This window comes from Myotis myotis, unplaced genomic scaffold (assembly GCF_014108235.1).
Source record: "Myotis myotis isolate mMyoMyo1 unplaced genomic scaffold, mMyoMyo1.p scaffold_m19_p_41, whole genome shotgun sequence".
NCBI lineage: Eukaryota > Metazoa > Chordata > Mammalia > Chiroptera > Vespertilionidae > Myotis > Myotis myotis.
In genome coordinates this window covers 1,460,143-1,475,677 of record NW_023416348.1, presented here as the reverse complement: position 1 = coordinate 1,475,677, position 15,535 = coordinate 1,460,143, and the positions used below count along the sequence as shown (strand labels likewise).

At 67.9% G+C, this 15,535-nt stretch overlaps 2 protein-coding genes across 2 annotated transcripts in view; both read right to left on the bottom strand.

Annotated features, from left to right (window-relative positions):
- Positions 1 to 899: 899 nt before the first annotated feature.
- SIVA1 (SIVA1 apoptosis inducing factor) lies at positions 900 to 5,393 on the bottom strand. Its single transcript, XM_036306496.1, has 4 exons — positions 5,211 to 5,393; positions 3,712 to 3,906; positions 3,083 to 3,236; positions 900 to 1,086 (listed from the first exon to the last, which is right to left on the bottom strand). Exons 1-4 carry the CDS (start codon positions 5,326 to 5,328, stop codon positions 1,029 to 1,031), a joined length of 525 nt encoding a protein of 174 aa, XP_036162389.1. The 5' UTR covers positions 5,329 to 5,393; the 3' UTR covers positions 900 to 1,028.
- A 2,207-nt stretch (positions 5,394 to 7,600) lies between these two features.
- The window catches only part of ADSS1 (adenylosuccinate synthase 1), a 15,995-nt gene continuing 8,060 nt past the window's right edge, over positions 7,601 to 15,535 (bottom strand). Inside the window, exons 3-13 of the mRNA XM_036306438.1 lie at positions 14,457 to 14,519; positions 13,792 to 13,842; positions 12,995 to 13,061; positions 12,241 to 12,348; positions 12,064 to 12,145; positions 11,363 to 11,489; positions 10,810 to 10,964; positions 10,079 to 10,203; positions 9,415 to 9,512; positions 8,031 to 8,180; positions 7,601 to 7,946 (exon numbers count right to left, since the gene is read on the bottom strand). Coding sequence (XP_036162331.1) covers positions 7,894 to 7,946; positions 8,031 to 8,180; positions 9,415 to 9,512; positions 10,079 to 10,203; positions 10,810 to 10,964; positions 11,363 to 11,489; positions 12,064 to 12,145; positions 12,241 to 12,348; positions 12,995 to 13,061; positions 13,792 to 13,842; positions 14,457 to 14,519 — 1,079 coding nt within the window. The 3' untranslated portion in view covers positions 7,601 to 7,893. The remainder of the gene's footprint in view (positions 7,947 to 8,030; positions 8,181 to 9,414; positions 9,513 to 10,078; positions 10,204 to 10,809; positions 10,965 to 11,362; positions 11,490 to 12,063; positions 12,146 to 12,240; positions 12,349 to 12,994; positions 13,062 to 13,791; positions 13,843 to 14,456; positions 14,520 to 15,535) is intronic.

Sequence of the window (15,535 nt, the reverse complement as noted above, 5' to 3'; positions counted from 1 at the left end):
AAGATGGTGCTCTGTATGTTCACACCATCGGGAAGGGAGATACATTGCAGACACAGGACACACCGCCACACCCTTCCACTAGCTTCAGGCTCCGAGCAGGTGGCAGGTGTGGTATGAAAATGGGAGGAGCCTTCAGAGCTGGAGCCGGGGGTCAGGTGGGGGCCGCTGGCCGGGCCAAGGGTGTGACTGGCTCCCTCCCACAGGACCCGCTTTGTGCTGGGGTGGGGAGATGCCTTCGGGATATTCCTCCGGCCTGGAGAGGCTTCCAGGTCACAGGCATGGACACAGGCATGACCTTATCTCGTGTCCCCTCCCAGGCAGGACCCCCTGCAGCACTGTCTGGGGAGACAGGCACCTGGGAGAGAGAACTCCTGGGCACTGTGCTGCCAGGGCCAGGCCTGCTGACTTGTGGCCTGGGGCTGTCGGGCAGTGAGGGCCAGCAGGGGGAGTCCCTCCTGTGTCCCCCACCCAGACCTGCCCTCCCCAAGGCCGGCCCCGAGGGGCAGGAAATGGAAACAGATGGTCTTCCGCACCGGACTGCCCACGTTGGGGGCCACCCAGGGGGTGTCACGGTGACATTTCAGGAGAAGTCTGGACGTGACCCACCCTCTCCCCGGGCTGCGCTGGCACAATGTCACCCGCTCTGGAGTCAGACGACCTGGGCTCAAAGCTTTCCTCACCAGGACCGGCGGGTGGCTGGTAGGTGGTGCACTTGGACCTCCATTTCCCGTCTGTAAAGTGGGGTGACCAGGCACGCGGCTTGCGCGAAGCTCAGCGGACGCTGAGTGAGCTGCCAGAGTGGCACGGAGGCCCTGGCTCCTCCGTGGGCCCCTCCAGCACCTGCTGGTCACAGGACCAGGAGGCCGCACCCCCAGGACTGTTAACATAAGCAAGTCCTCTCGTCCAAATATATACGATTTATTCAGTCATCAGTACAAAACATCCAACAGAAAGCTGCCCGCCCCCCCAGTCCCTCTGTGTCCGCACCGGGAGGCCGTCCTGCCTGGAAGGCCACGTCCGCTGGGCCCTCAGGCCTCGAACATGGCACAGCTGGCGCAGAGCACTTTCTCGTGGACGTCACTGCAGCTGCAACATCGCAGGGAGGAGAGAAGAGCGGGCGTTAGGTTAGGGGCTAAGCTGTGTCCCCCCGTTTACATATGGAGGTGCTACCCCAGGCCAGAGACCTGACTGGGAGATGGGGCCGTTCGCTGCAGAGGTAGTGAGCTAGGACGGGGCCCCCTGCAGGCGGGTGTCCTGAGTGAACACACGGAGGAGGGGGATGACGCCAGGATGCGGGAGCCCCCAGCGTGCGGCAGCCCCGGGAGGTGGGACAGGTGGGGAGCAGGCCCTTCCTTCTCACAGCCTCTGGAGGAACCACCCGCCACCATCCCAGACTTCCCCCCCAGAGCGTGAGGGCAAAGACCAGCAAGTACGTGGACCGAGACAGCCAATGAGCTGCCTAGGGTCCAACCTGTGTGTCTAACGGGATGGGGACCCCACAGAACCTCCCAGGAGTCGTGAGGGGTTACTGGACCAGGTGGCTCACATCAAGTAAGGTAACGGCGGGGAAACTCATCAGAGGGGTCCCGAAAGGCCAGAGACTGGCAACGCGCTACAGCAGTGGTTCTCAGCCTTCTGGCCCTTTAAATACCGTTCCTCATGCTGTGACCCAACCATACAATTATTTCCGTGGCTACTTCATCACTGTCATGTTGCTACTGTGATGAATCGTCATGTACATATCTGATATGCAGGATGGTCTTAGGCGACCCCTGGGAAAGGGTTATTCAACCGCCAAAGGGGTCGCGACCCACAGGTTGAGAACCGCTGGTCTACAGGAAACCAAGGAGAGCTGCGGAGTCCACGCCGTCACCGAGAACTCAGAGCCGCGGGCTGGCTGGTTCTGGCCGGGGAGCCACAAACCAGCCCCAGCCCAGCCCCAGCCAGCCCCGAGCTGGGAGCCCCAGGACTAGGAGGTGTGGGCGGGACACGCCTGCGCAGCTGGCGAGGGGCAGAGGCTGTGGCAGAGGCCACGGTCTGGGTCCCAAGCCTGGGGACGGGAGTCGGCCTCATGGCCTGGAGCAGACAGCCCAGCCCTGGTTGTGGCCACGAGGCCCGAGGCCCGCTGACCGGGCAGCGTGAATTCTGTGGGCAGCGGGAAGGGGAAGGAGAGGCTGGCAGGACATGCGCAGGGGTCCGGCGAGGACACTGCGGCAGGAGGAAGGTTCCAGCCCAGGGGTCGCCCTCTACCTGCCCTTCTGCCGGGCTGCTGTCCTCAAGCGAGGAGGCCACTGGCCAGGAGGCCCTGCCCTTTGGTTCACACACAAACAGAACTAAGCGGTGCCACTCAGTTACGTTCATAACTCGCCAGCCAGAACCAGCCACAGCCTCCAGACTGGACGGCGCAAGTGTCCCCCCGTCTCTCTTTTTAAAAAAATATACTTTTATTTTTTTTCAGAGAGAAAGGGAGGAGAGAAACATCAATGACGGGAGAATCATTGATCGGCTGCCTCCTGCACACCCCACACTGGGGATCAAGCCCACAACCCAGGCAGTGCCCTTGACCAGAATCGATCCCGGGACCCTTCAGTCCGCAGGCCGACGCTCTATCCACTGAGCCACACCAGCGAGGGCCCCAGTCTCTGGTCCCGTCCCTGGGAGCTGCCCTGGGGCCACCCCGGCTTTCTGAGCCATCAGACAGCCCGACTCCCCAAGGCTGGCTTCAAGGCTGTCGGCCGAAGCTACTCACAGGCCTACAGACCTGCTCCGAGACGGGGACGTGTCTTCTCACCGCACAGCCGCTGGGGGGGAGGGACTCCCGCATTCACACACGCCCGAGGCGGCGGCAAGCACCGCGCACCTGCTGCCCGGGGTCGGGGCGCTCAGCGGGGAGAGCCCGCGTGGGAGCCGCGCAGTCCTCATGCCGGGCGGGAGGACCGACCCCGCGGCCTCAGACCCAGGCTGCACGGGGACGAGCCGGCCACCGTGACGTCGGTTTCCCGGTGACGGACCACGGTCTTCACACGCCCAACCCCGGCTGTACCCCCCCCAACCCCCCGCCCCCCCAACATCCAACACTTACTCCAGGAGCGCGCACAGGGTGCAGGCCACGGCCCCGCAGCTGCCGCAGGTGCGCACGCAGTGGCCGCACAGGGCGCGCTCACACTGGCCGCAGGCCGCTCCGTCCGCCGCGCGCACGCACGAGGAGCAGGCTCGGCGCGCCGCCCCAGGCGCGTCTGTGGGGAAGAAGTGCCGGCGGTCAGCGGGCGGGGCTGCAGCGCTGGGGGCGGGGCACGGCCTCCCCGAGGACAGGCCGACCTCCTCACGCCCCTGACCGCCCTGGACCCTCCCGGCCACCTGAGCAGGTCCCCACTCAGCCCCGCTCCGCGAGGGAGGCCCGGGGGTTTGGGCTCCTGCTACCGAACCCCAGCTCTGGGTGCCTGCGCCGAGGGGCCAGCTGGCCCTGCTTGCACTGGGGGTCTCGGCCTTCGTCCGGCGTCTCACTGTGCGGCCCACGTCACAGATGAACAGAGCTCCTGGGTCCCGCCAGGCCCGGGGTGTCAGCCCGAGACGCAGACAGGCGGCCAGGCTGTGCCCACGCAGACAGGACTCGGAGCTGCAGGGGAGCAGGGGGGCTCGTGGGCCCCCGGGGTCTGCTCCTGCCCCTGCAGGGAGGCTGTTCAGTCCCCGGCCGCGGCCGGCCTCACTCACCGGCTTCGAAGGCCGGGGCTCCCCTCCGGGTCAGGCGGCCGTCCGGTCCGATCAGCATCTGCCCGCGCGTGGCCCGGGGGGCCTCCATGGGCCCCGGCTTCGGGGACTCTGGCAGGTCCACCACGGCGCAGCCTTCCTCCCACGCGTGGTCCGTGCAGGCCTTGGCCCCGCGGAACAGGAGCTGCCTGGTCCGCTCTGGGGAGACAGCGCCCTCCGATGACCCGTCCAGCCTGGGGCCTTGCACCGCCCCCACCCCTGCAGGCCAGGCAGAGGCGCCGCTGTGCTGCTCCCCTCCTCCCAGCGCCCCAGCCCCCTGCAGCACTGGCCCAGCTCCTGCTATGGAGCCCACCCCCTGCACCCCCCGCACCCCCTGCAGAGCGGCAGGCAAAGTCCTGGCAGCAGCGGCTCCTGACAGAGGCCTCGGAACTTTCCAGGCCTCTGGGGGCCCTGGACCCCCATCCCCAGCTGAAGTGGCTGCTCAGCGCGGGAGCAGGGCTGTCCATCAGGCCACGCGCCAGGCCCCAGGGGCTTTCACACGACCAGGCGCCAGGTGCCAGCTCCCAGGCCTGCCCTTCCTCCCGTGGCCCTAGAGCCGGCCGACTGCGGGAAGCGGGGGCTCTCATGGAATTGACCACCGTTACCGGGGACTCAGATGCAGGGGCTGCCACCGGCTCTCCTGTGGCCCCTGCACCGCATGGGCGGCCTCGGCCTGGAAAGCAGCGGTGTCCACAGCCCGAGCACCGGGCGGAGGGCGGAGCAGCTGGGGCCGGGGAAACGGCGGCCTCTCCCGCTCGGCCACACAGGCCCCTCCCGGGCGGCCCCTCCCGGCTGCTCAGCGGGTACACTGTGACCTGCCCACCTCTCGGCAAGGCAAGCGCCACGCTGTCGCCGCCCCGCACCGTCACCCCCCAAACGGACGGTCCACAGCCTCGGCACCGGCGCCGGGACAGCGCCTCCGACGGCTCGCGGCCCCGGAGACCCCCCTGAACTGGACCCTCTGGCCGCGCCAAGTCCTGCTGACCCCCCTCCGCTGCCCCCGCCCGCCCCCCTCCCCTGCGGGACCAGCGCCGCCCGGTCACCTGCGCTCCCCGAGCCCGAGCCCCGGAGGCGGCGCCCCGCGCAGCGCAGGGCCTGGCGGGGCGGGCGCGCTCCTCAGGCACCTCCCGGTTAGAACGGGCGCTTCTGTGCGCTCAGGGCCCCGGGGCGTCCACTCCCTGACCGCTCGCTGGGCCCGAGGGGCCCCCAGGCCGGGCAGACCTGCTGGTGCGCGAGCCCCGCCTCCCGCAGGGCCGAGCCGGGGCGCACCTCGCAGAAGCCGCTCGTCTGGGGAGGCAGGGACTCGGCGTACGGGCTGTGGCCACCGCCGGTGGACGGGGGCGCATTCCCGTCCCGCTCGAAGCTCCAACCTCCGGCCCCCCGGCCCCCCCGCCCCGCCGCGGCCGGTGGAACCGCCGGCCCCAGCCCCGCGTCGCAGGGAGGAAGCCCTACTCCGCACTCACCGTAGATCTCCCGCGAGTAACGCTCGGAGCACACGCCGCGGCCCAGCTCCTTCCAGCCCACGCGGACCTTGAGCTGCAGCGGGGCCGCGACCCCGAAGGGGCAGCCCCGCTTGGGCATCGCCACGGGCCAGGGAGTTCGCGTCCGCGCCTGGCCGCCCTCCTCACGTCACAGACGCGCGCCAACCCTCGCGCGCGGCGGGGGCGGGGCTCTCTTGCGGCGCTGCGCAGGATAGGCCCAGAGTGAGGGAAGGGGCGGGGCTCTGGTGCAGCACGGCGCGGGATAGGCCGGTGAAGTACAGGGGGCGGGGCTGGTGCGCGGCGCGGGAAAAAGCTGGGCGAGTGGGCGCGCCGGGGCTGGGAGAGGGCGGTGTCGTGAGCACGCGGCGCGGGATAGGCCGGTTGGGGGCAAGACACGAGCTAGGGGGCGGGCCCTGCGTGAGGCGCGCCACGGGATAGGCCGAAGGAGACTTGGGGGCGGGACTCGCGAGAGGCGCGGCGCGTGATAGGGCAGAGGCGACCTCAGGGGCAGGATGTCAGCTCTTCATTTTGTTGGTAAACAATATTTCCTTGTTTACGTCACCAGAGTTAGAGGGTGACTCCCTTTCTCCTAATTTTCACTTCGTCGGAGTCACGGAAGTGGAGAGTGACGTGTACACGCCCGGGACGTCCGGCCCTGCGACGCCGGCGCGGCTGTCCCGACGGAGCCACGAGGCGCGCGCGGCCTCACGGGGCTCTGATCCGGAAGTGCCTCCCCACAGCCGCTCGGTCGGGCTCCTCCGTCATGCACTTCCGGTGACGAGCTGCCGTTTTGGTCTGAGTGCACGTCACGCGTGACGTCACGTCCGCCGGGTCTCCACCCGGCGCGCAGTGTGTCGCACGGGTGATGTGTTGTAATAAGTGATACCGCAGTAGACTCGGAACTCATGTGACCCCATTAGCCAATGTCACCCCAATACACTTGATTAAAGAGGGAGTTCCGCTCCTACATGTCAGTCTAACTTTAAGACGTATTTGTCCACTGGGTGCGTTGCCAGCTCTCGCCTGGCCTGCAGGGAGGGCTCACAGGGCCCTGTCCCCGGTGCTGGGGCCGGAGTCCCGAGCAGGTGTGGGCCCCAGAGCAGGTCTCGCAGGCGGGCTCCCGAGGCCTCTCTCCTGGGCGTGTGGACGGCCACCTTCTCCTGGGTCCTCACAAGGCCCCCCTCTGCCTGTCTGTGTCCCATCTCCTCGTCTTATAAGGTCACCCATCAGCCTGCTTAGGACCCACCCGTATGGCCTTTCTAAAACTTAACCACTTACAAGTGGCGTCTGAAGTCATGGAACCCAGAAGCAGAGTAGAAGGTGGGACCCAGGGCTTAGGGGAGGAGCTAGGGGCGGGGCCAGCAGGGGCGGGGCCAGCAGGGGCGGGGCCAGCAGGGGCGGGGCCAGCAGGGGCGGGGCCAGCAGGGGAGCTGGCCTGCGGCTCGGACCGCCCAGAGGACCCAGCTCCCCTGGCTGACCCCGCCTGCTCCACGGAACCCCTTTCCTCTCTGCCTGACGCATGAGGGCAGGTGTGGCTGTCAATGTCCCCCAAACCCTGCAGAGCTGTGGCGGAGGCTGCGCAGCCAGGCGAGGGGGGCACAGCGGGGACAGGCCCATGACCAGCTCTGGCCATCTGCCCAGACCCAGGGGCCAGGCAGGACCCGCTGACACCGACGGGCGGGCGGGCGGCTCATCACCCAGCGGAGCGGGCGGGGTGGGGGGGGCTCTAGAGCGAAGCCCTTTAAATGTTTGGGAAACACATTCACTGCCGTGGCCTCTCTTACACGGGCTGGTTCTGAGCACATAAACCGCCTGGCTTGGTGTCACCCAGACCACTGTCACGGCAAAGCATGGCTGGTGACTTCGAGTGTTTAAAAGTCAACACAAACGACTGAGTCAGCCTGGCCTGCGTGGCTCGGGGGTTGAGCGTCGACCTATGACCCAGGAGGTCAGGGTTCAATTCCCCACCAGGGCACATGGCCGGGTTGCGGGCTCCATCCCCAGTGGGGGGCGTGCAGGGGCAGCCGATCCATGATTCTCTCCCATCACTGATGTTTCTATCTCTCCCTTCCTCTCTGAAATCAATAAAAATATATTTTTTAAAAAACATAAAAGACACAGCGAGGCCCTAGCTGGTTTGGCTCAGTGGATAGAGCGTTGGCCTGGGGACTGAAGGGTCCCAGGTTCGATTCCGGTCAAGGGCATGTACCTGGGTTGCGGGCACATCCCCAGTGGGGCATGTGCAGGAGGCAGCTGATCGATGTTTCTCTCTCATCGATGTTTCTGACTCTCTGTCCCTCTCCCTTCCTCTCTGTAAAAAATCAATAAAATATATATATATTCTTTAAAAAATGACACAGTGAGAGCAGAGCTCGCGTGACCACTCCCGCTCAGCGGCTTCGGATGTTTATTGCTGACCTGCTCCAACCGGACACAACGCGGGACAGAGAGGAGCCACCACGGTCCGTCCGCCCGCCCCGGGCTCGTTCCAAACAGCAGGGGCGAGCGGCTGCGCGAGGCTGGCTCCCGGCGTTGCAGTGAGCGGTGGTCGCGCCCACAGCCTCAGGAGAAACAGGAGAGTCCACCAAACCGCCTCACGTCTCTTCTTCTCCGGCATCGGCATTGCCTCCGAGGGCCCAGGACGCGCTGCCTGCGCCGCCGCCGCCTAAAACAGCTGGATGATCGAGTCCCGGGACTTGCCGACACCAACCCATTTCACTGAAAGGAAAGGCCGGTCAGGCTGGGCGCAGGGAGGGGAGGGGGCACACTGGGAGGGGAGGGCGCAGGGTGCGGGGCACCCACCTGCCACGCCCACGTGATTCTCCACGAACCGCACGTAGCTCTGGGCCTGCGGGGGCAGGTCCTCCCACTTCCTGGCGCCCGTGGTGTCGGCCTTCCAGCCGGGCAGCGTCTCGTACTCCACCTCCACCTTCTGCAGGATCTCCTGGTTCGCTGGGGACACGGGTGGTCGTGCCCCTCAGGCGTCGCTCCAGTGCGGGCAGAGGCCGGGGAGCTGGGACCCCCGCCCGGGGCCTGCCTCCCTGGGGGCTCAGCGGCCCGTTGCCCCACTTGGCTTTCAGGGCCCAAGAGGGGCTCTGGGACACTGGCCGGACCCCCTCCACACAGGGCCACATCCACCCACGCGGATTCCCGTGGGCTCTGCTGGGCAACCCCGGGACTCAGCGAGGAGGCCGGGACGCTGCTCGGAAATTCGAACGGGCGCCCGGCCGGTGCGGCTTGGTGGCTCTGAGATTTTGTTTATTTTTTTTTTAAAGACATATTCTTATGGATCTCAGAGAGGGAGGGAGAGGGAGAGAGCGATAGAGGCACGGAGAGGACCAGTGATGGCTGCCTCCTGCACGCCCCCTACTGGGGATCGAGCCTGCAACCGGGGCCTGTGCCCTGACCGGGAATCAAACCGTGACCTCCTGGCTCACAGGTCGACGCTCAGCCACTGAGCTGGCTCTGAGACTTAACGTGTTAAGACGTCCTAAAGGAGCTATGCCCGCCCCTCCCTGGGCAGGGGCCCCACTGGATGGGACCCCGGGGCTCACAGATGCCAGCCATCCGCTACTGATGGAAGATGCTGGAACAAGCGGCCACCCCGACCCTGACCCTGGGGTCACGCCACACTTGTGCTGCGCCCTCTCAAAGGTCAGGGCCAGCAGGGCGAGTCAGGAACCCTGGAGTCGATGGTGGGTCTACACAGATGGGGGAGGGGGCAGCGCCCTCGAAGCCGCTGGTGCACTGGGCCCCGGTGTGAAGTCAGGAACCCCAGCTTCCCAGGGGAGGGGTGTGGCGGTGGGAGCCCAGCGAGCCTCGCACGGCCACCTGAAGGGTTTTCTTAGGTCGCACTTTCATCTTGCCATTTGCAGAGTTTTAGGTTCACCTCTGCTAACAGGAGCAGGGCTTTGGTGCCCTCGGATCCCCAGGGCCTGGGGTTGGTGCCCAGTTGCCTCCCACCTGCTGCCAGGCCAGTCCCTCTGAGCCCTGCCCAACGTGTGGGACGCCCCTGCGGCCACCTGAGACCCGGCCGCGCCCTCAGCCGCGGACCTGGGTGGCCAGAGGTCAGACAAGCGCTGCTTCTACGCTCGCCAGGGGCAAGACTTCCCCTCTCGCCGGGCCCTGGGCATGTCTGTTGGGTGCCAGTGCCGCTGCCAGGGCGGGAAGCCGCCTCCCCTCGTACCTGGGAAATAGGGGATCCTTTTCCCGTTCAGCTTGTAGGCGATGCCGACCTTGATCTCATCCAGGGCGTCCAGGATGTCCAGCTTCGTCAGGGCCAGCCTGTCGGAGCCGGAGGACACAGTGGAGAGGCTGCGGGCCAAGTGCTCGCGCTGTCGGCCTCCTCCACGCCCACCCCCGCCTCGGGGGGCAGCAAGCAAAGGGCAGCGCAGCGGGCAGGCGGGCACACTCAGCGCCCGGCAGCACTGCCCTCCTGCCCTCAGCTGCCTTATCTGGGGTCTCAGCCCGGAGCCCGTGCCCAGGCTCATTCGCCTGCTCTGCCCCCTGCCGGGCTGCCCATGCAGACCCAGCCCTGCACCCCCAATGCCAAGTGGCACCCGGCTTCATGGATCTTCCTCCCACCAGGCCTCACCCTGACCTCACACCAGCTGCTCCCTTTCCTTCCCCCCGTCAGCCCCGGGCAGGACTCAGCCTCGCCGCCCACTGTGGCCCCGCTGTGAGAGAGGGTCCGGGTGCAGTGACACCCGCTGGGGAGACTGGCCCTGAGCCCCACGCCCAGCTGTGGTTGCCCCAGTGGGGTCTGGGATCCTGGGGACCCAGCAGGGTCTGGGAGCCCGGGGGCCCCGGCGTGGATGGCACCCGCATGGCCACGCGGTACGGATGCTCACGCGGTAAAGCCGTTGACCATGTGGGCGAATCGCAGGATCATCAGGTCCAGCCAGCCGCAGCGCCTCTTGCGGCCGGTGGTCACCCCCCACTCGTGGCCGCGGTTCTGCAGCAGGTCGCCGATCTCCTGCGTGAGGACGGGAGCCTGGCCGCCTCTGGGGGCCCTTCCCTCAGCCCGCCCCCCCACCGGCCCGGGGCCACGGGAGAAGCTGCACCCCCTACAGACGCCCTCCTCCCAGGCCACGTGCCCCAGCGGAGGCTCGGCCTGCCGGCAGCGGGTCGGAGGCCTCTGGACAGGCAGCGGCCGGCGCACCCCCCCCCTTAGTGCCCAGGCGCAGGGCGTGAGGGGCCTGGCCTGTCGCTCAGCTGGGGCCTGCGGTGTGAGGTGACTTCTCCCTGGGTCCCCTGCCCCGTCAAAGCTGCCAGATTCTTCCGGACGCGGCACCTTCCCGCCCCCCCCTCCCCCCCTCCCCCCGCGTCCTCACACACCAGCTCAGGACAGAGGCCTCCTGTCCTCGCGGCCACCAGACACAAGGCCAGGCTGACAAAGGCAGGCTGGGGCACCCTGAGGACCTCTATCTGAGCCAAGGGGGGCCCTGACCCCACTCGCCTGCCTGCAGCACCCCGTGGACACGCGTGTGCACCGCCCGTCCTCAGCACCAGGCCACCAGGCGCCTCGCTGCAGGGCCCACAGCCTCACACGCTGGCGCACACCCAGGGCGCAGGCACTCACGTTGATCTGCTCCGTGGGGAAGGCGCCGATGCCCACGCGTGTGGTGTAGGCCTTCACCACGCCGTACACGTCGCCCACGTTCTGGGGCGGGATGCCCAGCCCCGTGCACACGCCGCCCACCGTGCAGTTGGATGACGTCACAAAGGGGTAGGTCCCTGCAAGACGGCTGGTCAGGGCCCCCCACAGGTCACCCCCCCAGGGCCCTCTGGGCGGAGGGCGGTGGTGGTGAGCCCCCCACAGCCCCTCAGTGGGGCCTCAGGGGCCGTCCTGGGGGAGTGGCCCCCGCAGGGTCTGGGGGTCGGGAGGGGGAGGTCGCTCTGCAGCAGGTGCCCCCGCGCTGGGAGCCCGGGGGCGGGGAGGGAGGTTGTCGGGCGCGGCTCTATCCACCCCCACCCCGTCCTGGTCTCTGGGCCCTCGGCCTCTCATCTCCAGCCGCCTCCCCCTCTCGGCTAAGTTAGGGGGAGGGCACGGGGGTCAGTCCGAGGCAGGATGAAGGCCATGCCCCGTCCCCCCAAACACGACAGCGCGGTGCGTTGGGGTGGGGGGGCCGCACCGAAGTCGATGTCCAGCAGGGCGGCGTTGGCGCCTTCCACCAGGATCTTCTTGGGGGGGCCGTGCAGCGCCTCGTACATGAAGTACACGCCGTCGCGGACCATGGGCCGGATCCTCTCGGCAAAGCCCTGCACGGGGTGGGGGGGGATGCGGCTGTGGGGCCCGGGCCGCCCCCCAGCTCCCAGCTCTCCCACCTGGCTCACCCCAACAGCCCCCCACCCTGGCCGGGGGTCTTGGTGACTATGGGGGGAGGTGCGTCCCCCAGTTCATCCGCTGGAGCCTGACCCCCAGGACCTCAGGATGGGGCTGTGCTGGGGGTGATTAAAGCTGAAGTGAGGTGGTGGTGGGGGGGGGCTAATCCAGCGGAACCGCGTCCCTACGCTCTCCGCTCGGTCCTCATTTGGCCCAGACGCAGTGGGAGGAGCGGGATCCCAGCTGGAAACTTCCAGAAGGGTTTTGTGCTGACACCTTCCTGCCCCCACCCCCGCCCTCTCAGAGTGAGCAGGGGGGCCACTGCCCCTCCCACCTCGGCTGGGACAGCACCACCTCCCGCCCAGCGCCCTGGGCAGGTCCCCAGAGAGGCCGTGGGCCCAGAAGGCCTGCCGCCCCAGTATAACCAAGGCCCGCCGCCCCAGTATGACCCCGAAACGGTGCACCCCGCGAGGTGAGTCTGAGCCGCGAGCCGCCCGGCCCCTGCTCTACCTTGAGCTTCTTGAGCTGCCCGTCGACGTCGATCTCCAAGGTGGGGAACATGGACTGGTGCTGGTGGGCCAGGTTCTTGAACCTGCAGAGGCCACAGCGACGGGTCCCCTGGGCCCTGCTGGGTCCCCGAGCCCCCACTCGCCGGCCCCCCACCCCGGGGCGGGGGCGGCCGCGTACCTGGTGGAAAACTCGTCAAAGTCGGCCAGCAGGTCACAGATGCGCAGGCCCGTGCGGGCTGCCTTGGACGCGTAGGCCGGTCCAATCCCCTTCCGGGTGGTGCCGATGCTGGGGGGGGCGGGGGCAGCATGAGCACGGGGGGGGGGGGGCGGCCCGCCTGGAACGCGGGGTCCCTGCCCGCACCCCGACCCATTTCCACTCGATGCCATGGAAGGGCCTCCGGCTGGGAGAAGCGACCGGACCCTCACGCGGCCCCTCGCAGGGCGGGGCTGGGCAGGCAGCTGAGCCCCAGCGACGCCCTCACCCCCGGCTTCGCCCTGGGGCCTGGCGTCCCCCGAGCCCGCCTGCACCCTCGCCGGGCCCGGCCCCGCCCTGCCACCTGCGTCCGCCAGGCTGCGTGTGTCCTTGTGTGTGCACGTATGTCAGTGTGTGTTCTCACATGTGTGTTCACATGTGTGCGAACCTGAGAACCAGTCCTGCCTCCTCCTAACAGTGTCTGTGGAGGACGCCTCCACGGCCCAGGTGCGGGCGGGGCGGGGCCTGTGTGTGGGGTCCAGGCCGCGGGGCCCAGTGACATGGGGACAGCAGGTGCCCGCCTCGGGGTGGCAGCCAGTGCGGGACCCAGAGAGAGGCCGGGGGGAGCCAAGGGGGCTGCTCCCCAGGGGCTCTGGGTCCAGGTTCCCCACCCGTCGCGCTGCCCAGGACGCGCCCAGGACCCAGCCCGTGGCCGCGCCCGCGAGCCGCCCGCACTCACTTCTTCCCCTCCTGCGCCTGGCGCTGCACCTCCTGCAGCCCGTCCACGGCCTGGTGGAAGTCGAACACTGCGGGCGGCACCGGGCGGGCAACAGGCCCGGAGTCAGAGCCGCACCCGCTGCCCCCACAGACCCCGCTGTCCCCACAGACCCCACTGCCCCCACAGACCCCACTGCCCCCACAGACCCCACTGCTCCCATAGGCCCCGCTGCCCCCCACAGGGCCTGCTGCCCCCCCACAGACCCCACTGTCCCCACAGACCCCACTGCCCCACACAGACCCCACTGCCCCCCCAGGACCCACTCTCCCCCACAGGCCCTGCTGCCCCCCCACAGGACCCACTCTCCCCCACAGACCCCACTGCCCCCCCAGGACCCACTGTCCCCCACAGGCCCTGCTGCACCCCAACAGCGCCTGCCTCCATGGGAAGGTGGCGTCCAGTATGAAAGGGGCACCTGGGACCCTGGCTAGTGTGGCTCAGGTGGTTGGAGCATCGCCCAGGGCACCAAAGGGTCTTGGGTTCGACTCCCGGACCGGCACACATCCAGGTTGCAGGTTCGATCCCTGATTGGGGCGTGTACAGGAGGCAACCCATCGACACTTCACTCTCTCAAATCAATAAAAACAGACCCTCGGGTGAGGATTAGAAAAAAGAAAGGGGTCAACTTGGAACCGGCCTCCACTCCTGACTGTGGGACCGTGGGCCCCCGAGCTTTGGTCTCCCCACCTGCCCAGGGCCATGAGCCCGGCCGCCCTGAGCTCTGGGAGGCTGCGCGGGGTGCGCGGGGTGTCACTCACCGAGGTGGGCCCGGTCGGAGATGATGAGCCTCTTCTCCCAGTCCCTGAGGCCTGCGGGCGAGCGGGGCTGAGGGGCTGGCTCTCCCGCACCTCCACACCCCTCCACGCACCCCCCGCCACCCCCCCACCCCCCGCACCCCCCCGCATCCCCCGCCCCGCCAGAGCCACCAGCAGCGTCTCCGGTGCTCGGCCAGTGACGGGCCCTCCCTCATGGTCTCTCCGCCTGCTGGGGTCCCAGGCCGCACCCCGAGGGGACGCCCACCCACCGCCGCCGGCACCTGTCTCCCCACAGGCCTCCCTCTGGCACCTCCTGTCGCCCGATGCCCGGGGTCAGGTTCCCGCGAGCCGTGTTGCACCTGCCCTGACCTTGAGGCCTGACCTTGAGCCCGAGGCCCAGGCTCTGCTTCCTTCCTGACCCTCTCGGGCCTCAGGGCGGCTGCGTCCTGGTCAGGCTGCCCCTAGACGCCCTCACCGGGTTCCCTGGCTAGACGCCCTGGCTGTGGCCCCGGCACTGCCCACCAGCCGGTCCCCAAGGGGTCCCCAGGAGCCACAGCTCTCCCTGAAGGCGTGGCCGCCACCAGGGAAAACCCACGGGAGGCGCCAGCCAGCACGGCCGCTAGGGACCCGCGGGCGCCGGGACCAGGCGGTCTGCGGGGTCGACCTACCTTTCTTCTCATTCTTTTCTGCTTCTTCAAACAGGCCCGGCAAGTGGACAACCACCCCGTTGCCTGCAACACACGGACACGGGGCTGAGACGGGCGCCGGGACTCGGGGCTGCCATGGCCTGAAATCGCCACCGCCCCCGGGGCTCAGTGGCTGAGCGTCGACCTCTGACCCAGGCGGCCGATTCCCGGTCGGGGCACAGGCCCGGGGGGAGGGGGTGGGGGACCGGCAGGAGGCAGCCGATCCACGAGTCTCCCATCATGGAAGTTTCTCTCTCTCCCCAGCTCTCTGAAATCAACACAAATATATTTTAAAAAAGAGAAAGAAATGGGCACGGCCCCGTTCACAGGGCAACGGCCACGGCCGCTGGGACGTGGACACAGCTCAGTGTCCGCACGCGGAGCCGTCCCCTGACGTGGCCCCTCCACGCCGTGGAACGTCACTCAGCCTCGAAGAGGACAGACGTCGGGTGGACGTGAGGACGGGTGGACGTGAGGACGGGGGGACGTGAGGACGGGTGGACGTGAGGACGGGTGGACGTGAGGACGTCATGTGAGTGACAACACAGACACTGCGCTGTGGGACCCCTCGCACAGGCCCGGAGGAGCCGGACCCGCGGGGACAGACAGCGATGGTGGGGCTGGGGCTGGGGGGGGGTTAATGGGACAGAGGCTCCGGGGAAGATGGGAAAGCCCTGGGGACGACGGCGGCGGGAGGGCTGCACGCGCTGCGGACGCACGTCCCCCTCTGACCCGCACGCACAGAGGCTGAGACGGCACGTTAATCTGTCTGCATTTTATGTACAAACACAACAGGCCCAGCCCGGCCGGCCCGGGGGTGAGCGTCAGCCTATGAACCAGGAGGTCACGGTTGGATTCCCGTCAGGGCACGTGTCCGGGATGCAGGCCAGGAGGGGGCGTGCAGGAGGCAGCCGATCAGATTCCCTCTCATCATGGATGTTTCTCTCTCTCCCTCTCCTTCCTCTCTGACATCAATATGAACACATTTTAAAAACCACACACAAATACCAACAAGCCCAGCCCGAAGCATTTGCAGCGACAGCAGAGTGGCAGGGGTGGGG

Bases quoted from the DNA above. Each gene is read 5' to 3' on its own strand.
- SIVA1 (XM_036306496.1), bottom strand. From the start codon at position 5,328: ATGCCCAAGCGGGGCTGCCCCTTCGGGGTCGCGGCCCCGCTGCAGCTC. The intron at 3,907-5,210 runs GTGAGTGCGGAG...CTGTCTCCCCAG, and splicing joins TTACTCGCGGGAGATCTACG to AGCGGACCAGGCAGCTCCTG. The intron at 1,087-3,082 runs GTAAGTGTTGGA...GCGATGTTGCAG, and splicing joins ACCCTGTGCGCGCTCCTGGA to CTGCAGTGACGTCCACGAGA.